The sequence below is a fragment of the Engystomops pustulosus genome, chromosome 5 (genome assembly GCF_040894005.1).
Source record: "Engystomops pustulosus chromosome 5, aEngPut4.maternal, whole genome shotgun sequence".
In the NCBI taxonomy this organism is placed as follows: Eukaryota; Metazoa; Chordata; class Amphibia; order Anura; family Leptodactylidae; genus Engystomops; species Engystomops pustulosus.
This window is the reverse complement of record NC_092415.1, coordinates 186,988,435-186,994,434: the sequence shown is the minus strand read 5'-3', so window position 1 is coordinate 186,994,434 and position 6,000 is coordinate 186,988,435. Positions and strand designations below refer to the sequence as shown.

At 48.1% G+C, this 6,000-nt stretch overlaps 1 protein-coding gene across 1 annotated transcript in view; it reads left to right on the top strand.

Moving 5' to 3' along the window:
• The first annotated feature begins 722 nt into the window (after positions 1 to 722).
• The window catches only part of CCDC7 (coiled-coil domain containing 7), a 47,997-nt gene continuing 42,719 nt past the window's right edge, over positions 723 to 6,000 (top strand). The window contains exon 1 of the mRNA XM_072154789.1: positions 723 to 799. Coding sequence (XP_072010890.1) covers positions 723 to 799 — 77 coding nt within the window. The remainder of the gene's footprint in view (positions 800 to 6,000) is intronic.

The following is a 6,000-nucleotide window of genomic DNA, read 5'->3' as shown; positions in this document are numbered from 1 at the left end:
ATGTAGAAGAAACATCATATAGGCCCCCTAAAGCTTTATGACCTAGGTTATGCCTCCTACCATAGGCTATCTCAACTATTCTTATTTGAATGAGCACATTCTAGTATGGCTACAAAATATTTATTAAAATAATTAAAGTGATGCATAAGGGTAGATGTGACACCCTCTGTCACACACTGTAGATGTTTTAGTTACATTGCATAATGCCCATATTTTATACCAGATAAGACAACTAATGTCAGGAACCCGGGGTAGTGGACCCACTGGACCACCACGGACGATGACGTGAGCCCACACCTGGGAGCAGAGTCTAAGAGTCTAAGTGGTACCGGGTTTTCACCAGAGCAGCCTCAAAGCAGGTTGGACTTTCTACAGCGTGGTACCACCAGGTCGCTCCACAGGCCCGACTTTGTCCGCAGTGGCGGCCAAGGCGAAGTACAGAGTTGTAACGTAAAATCGGGGACAGGCAGGAGGTTGAGATAGGCAGAACAAGATCAGACACGGGGATGTAGCTGAAGGTCTGGGCAGGCGGTAAGAATCAAGGTCAGGAACGTAGCTAAGGGTCACAACGGAAATCACACAGGCAGAAGGGAACAGCTTTCTCAGAGGCATAGAGCACAAAGATCCGACAGGGGACACAGGAAAGGGCTGGGATTTAAATTGGAAGGCGCGCTGGCCCAATTATCGGCGCACTGGCCCTTTAAACTTTAGAAAGCTGGCGCATGAAGTTTGGAGGGAGCGTGACAATAATTGCCACTGGCCGGCTGGAGCGAGAAGACCGTCGGTGGATCGTGGAAAGGTGAGTGAGGCTGCTGTGGGGGTCCAGGGGATCAGAGAGGGGCAAGAGTGCACCTGGGACCCAGGACATTGGTCGCAGGAGCACCCGTAACAACTAATACAAAATATATTTGTTCTGAATTTCATACAAATTCAACTTCAGAGCAAACCTACAGAACCTGTATGTAGCCCAGGGACTGCCTGTATTGCAAACGGAAAGCAGATGCCAAGATTGAGAGAGTCTGGGGCCCCTGGGTGGATTCTCCAGGGCTTGTGTTGACACTGATTCAGAGGTCTCCTATGGACACTTTGGGGCGATTGCCCAGACGATAGCAATATTCAGCGCTGCAAATAACTATTGTCCTAAAGTTAAGGATAAATAGGTAGACTGAATGTATAACAGCTTATTGTGATGTTGATGCTCCATGCCTGCCAGCATCCTCCTCTTGGTGGGCATCATTTCTTGATGTGCTGTTAGGCTCTGATGGCCCCTTCCTCCTTGTGCTCTAGTGTCCTGAAAGGGTATTTTGTTTCCAGCATTTTTCTGCTTGCTGATTGTTTCCTGTGTTCCTGACCTTGCTTAGTTTTGCAACTTTGTCTCTGGATCTTGTTACCATTCTTCTGTGACAAACCTAGTAATTCTTGCCTACAAACTCCTGTGTTCTACTGCTGCCTGCATTACATATCACTAGTGTACACCACCTGCCCTGACCTTGGCTTGTTCCTTACTATTCTCTGCCCGACATATGATGCTTCAGACCTGCATCTCTTGACCCACTCTTGTCAATTGTCCTTATGTCCGGACTACTCTGAGATGTAGTGACCTGCTGGCCTTCCATAGTAAAGTCTAGATCCTAGAACTAAATTAAAGGGAAACACCAAAAGGGGCACTTACCTAGCTCTTGAGACAGGCTCAAAGCCACACATGTTATGGAGTACAGTGGGACCAGAACTCACTTACCATGACACTTTTTTGTATGGGTTTGTTTATAATGGGGCTCATTTACTAAGTGTCCGAACCGCGCACTTTCGCTGGGTTCTCCGACGATTTCCGATTTGCACCAAATTGCCCCGGGATTTTGGCGCACGCGATTGGATTTTGGCGCATCTGTGAAGGCTTTCACGCGACAGAAATCGGGGGCGTGGCCATCGGACAACCCGACGGATTCGGAAAAACCGCAGAATTTAAGAAAGAATTTGTGTCGCAAGATCAGCACTTACATGCATCGGGAAGAAGGAGGTGAACTCCGGCAGACCTCGGAGCAGCAGCGGCATCTGGTGGATATAGGACCTTAGTGAATCCCTCCAGACCCGAATCCTCGTCGCTGGTTCGCGACTGGACCGGGTAAATAAATCTGCCCCAATATATACCACCATATATCCACCAGCATCATTGGCATTTGTGGTGCTCTTTGCATGTGACATATAAGATTGTACTGTGCAGAAGTTGTGTGAGTTGTCTTTCTGTGGTCCTCTTGATATTTATAGGGTCCCAGGTGCATCCTGCTGCGTGTTACTCATCTGTATTACTTTTATGTATGTTTTTTTACCACCCGTTTTCTAGGTGTAACAGCTTGTTAAAGCCTCATCACTAATGTCTAAGCCAAACACTAGGATGAACACAAAAGAGAGGTAATAAGTGAGAAGTATACATTTTCTTATTGAAAAAAAAATTACAAAAAGGCAAGTGCAACAAAAAGAAAAGTTATAACAGGATTATGCAGTCATTAAAGGAAATCAACCACCAGGATGAAGGATTGTAAACCAAGTACACTACCATGCTGGTGTATGCCACCTCTGGCAGGATACACTCTTCTTTTAGATTCTTATGCCCTTGTTTTTACAAAAAGGCTTTAAAAATTATGCAAATTTGCCCTGGGGGGGCTCCAAACTCTATTGCTGTTAAAGGGGGATGGCCCCTTTAAAATCACTTTTGTATACTGCTTGGGGAAGGCTAACTAACTTTTTGTCACTTCATAATAGATAAGGCTTTAGAGTCCTCAGTTGTTGATGCCTTTTATTGGCTTACTAAAAGGGATGAAAGCTTTCAAGGCTACATAGGTCTCTGCACCAGGTGTGGTACAAGAAAACGTCTGTACACAAATGTATACACATATTGACACAATAACATTATGGTTGATGAGACAAGTGATAAGAAACAGAACAATCAATGTAAGGAGAGAAGAGTAAACACTATTAGCAGTAAATTGTAGCACTTGTGAGATGGTTTTATTGTCCCGTGATTGAGATGTGGTCCATGGCTGTGATGACCCCACCAGGTCTGAGGAGCAGATTCCTAAAGAGTCATAAATAGAGATGAGCGAGCACTAAAATGCTCGGGTACTCGTTATTCGAGACGAACTTTTCCCGATGCTCGAGTGCTCGTCTCGAATAACGAGCCCCATTGAAGTCAATGGGAGACTCGAGCATTTTTCAAGGGGACCAAGGCTCTGCACAGGGAAGCTTGGCCAAACACCTGGGAACCTCAGAAAAGGATGGAAACACCACGGAAATGGACAGGAAACAGCAGGGGCAGCATGCATGGATGCCTCTGAGGCTGCTTAATCGCACCATTATGCCAAAATTATGGGCAACAGCATGGCCATGACAGAGTGACAGAATGAAGCTAGATAGCATCTAAAACATCCAATAATTGACCCTGACACTATAGGGGACGGCATGCAGAGGCAGCGGCAGCAGGCTAGAGAGTGTCATGGCGACATACCCTAAATGGACTCAGGCTTCAAACCAATGGGTGGCAGAGAGGAACCAAAGGAGGTGAGCAAGAAGCGCTCAAATAATATCGGTACATGATAAAAGTTTGCCAGTATATTTTGTGGATTACACAGCAGGGTGGCGACAAAGTTAACATGGAAGCCATGAAAACAACCCAAAATTCTGCCTGACACAGCTCGTTTGATAAGGGGACCATGTATGCTTACAGTTCATGCCAGTCGCTGCACTGGCTGCCAGTCTCCTTTCGAATACAGTTTAAAATAATAACCCTCATCCATAAAGCTCTGTATAATGCTGCACCCCCCTACCTCTCCTCTCTTATCTCAGTCTCTTAGACCCGTGCTCTTAGATCCGCCAGTGATCTTAGATTAACCTCTACCCTAGTGCGGACCACCCACTCGCGTCTCCAAGACTTCTCTAGAGCTGCACCAATTCTATGGAATGCTCTGCCCCGGACTATCAGACTAAAACCTAACCTCCAAAGTTTCAAACGTGCTCTTAAAACCCATTTCTTTAGGCAAGCCTATAACACTCATTAACTGCATGAAGTTTTAACTCTTCTACTAACCCGTCCTGTGTCGTCCTCCCATCTGTTATCCAGCAACCAACAGGCACCAGACTTCTCTGCAGTCCCATTCACCGTGGACCTGGTATATAAGATGACGGCTGAGTGGTTCAAGCGACAGCAATTCCATTTATTATATTTTTTTCTATTCCCTAAGAAGAATGGCTAAACCATTAAATATTCTTTTACCTCGTGTTACCCCATCATCTTCATAAACCGTAAGCTCTGGCGAGCAGGGACCTCACTCCTGTTGTTCCATACAAATGTTGTGCTCTGTTACATTACATTTGTATTTGTTTCCTATGATTTGTAAAGCGCTACGGAATATGATGGCGCTATATAAATAAAGATTATTATTATTATTATGGAGGCAGTGAACTAGTAGTAGATTAAAGGTGCTGCAGTTAAAACTATGTTAGTTGGATCTTGGCATGGAGCTGGCGCTCCGCTGCCAGGCGAGCTTTCGCCAATCCAAGCCCCTGTCTCTAGGCTACTCCCCAAACAGCACTTCTAAGAACCTTTTGTATAAGATCAAGTGTAGTAGCGTTCTTATAAGTTTGGGATATGGCGGGTGAGGGGAATGTAAACAGATGCGCAAGAAGCGCTGAAATAATATCGGTAAATGATAAAAGTTTGCCAGTATATTTTGTGGATTACACAGCAGGGTGGCGACAAAGTTAACAAGTTTGATGTGGAATGCCCTGTAATAGCTCTTGGGCGGTGTGCCTTTTATCGCCTAGGCTCAGCAGTTTGAGCACCGCCTGCTGTCGCTTAGCGACGGCACTGCTGCTGTGCCTAGAGCTAGCGACTGATGGCGCCATGCCCACGGATGGTAGTTCGGAGGAGGAGGTGGAGGAGGGGTGGGAGGAGGAGGAGGCATAGTAGCCCTTTGAGACCTGGACCGAGGTAGGCCCCGCAATCCTCGGCGTCGGCAGTATATGACCAGCCCCAGGGTCAGACTCGGTCCCAGCCTCCACCAAGTTAACCCAATGTGCCGTCAGCGATATATAGTGGCCCTGCCCGGCAGCACTCGTCCACGTGTCCGTGGTCAGGTGGACCTTGTCAGAAATGGCGTTGGTCAGGGCACGGATGATGTTGTCTGACACGTGCTGGTGCAGGGCTGGGACGGCACATCGGGAAAAGTAGTGGCGGCTGGGGACCGAATACCGAGGGGCGGCCGCCGCCATGAGGTTGCGAAAGGCCTCGGTCTCTACTAGCCTATAGGGCAGCATCTCCAGGCTAAGCAATCTGGAGATGTGGACATTAAGGGCTTGGGCGTGCGGGTGGGTTGCACTATATTTTCTTTTCCGCTCCAGCGTCTGGGGTATGGAGAGCTGAACGCTGGTGGATGCTGTGGAGGATCGTGGAGGCGACGATGGGGTTTTTGTGCCAGGGTCCTGGGCAGGGGGCTGACTATCAGCTGACACAGGGGAAGGAGCAGTGGTGTGCACGGCCGGAGGTGAACGGGCTTGGTGCCACTGATTCGGGTGTTTAGCATTCATATGCCTGCGCATACTGGTGGTAGTTAAGCTAGTAGTGGTGGAACCCCTGCTGATCCTGGTTTGGCAAAGGTTGCACACCACAGTCCGTCGGTCATCCGGTGTTTCCTTAAAGAACCTCCAGACTTCTGAAAATCTAGCCCTCGCCGCGGGAGCCCTCGCCACGGGAGCTTCACTACGTGACACATTTGGCGCTGATGCACCTGCTCTGGCCCTGCCTCTCCGTCTGGCCCCACCACTGCCTCTTCCAACCTGTTCTGCTATAGGACTCTCCTCCGTCTCAGAAGCACTGTGTTCACCCGGCCTCTCAACCCAGCTTGGGTCTGTCACCTCATCATCCTCCGATCCCTCAGTCTGCTCCCCCCTCGGACTTCCTGCCCTGACAACAACTTCACCACTGTCTGACAACCGTATCTCCTCATC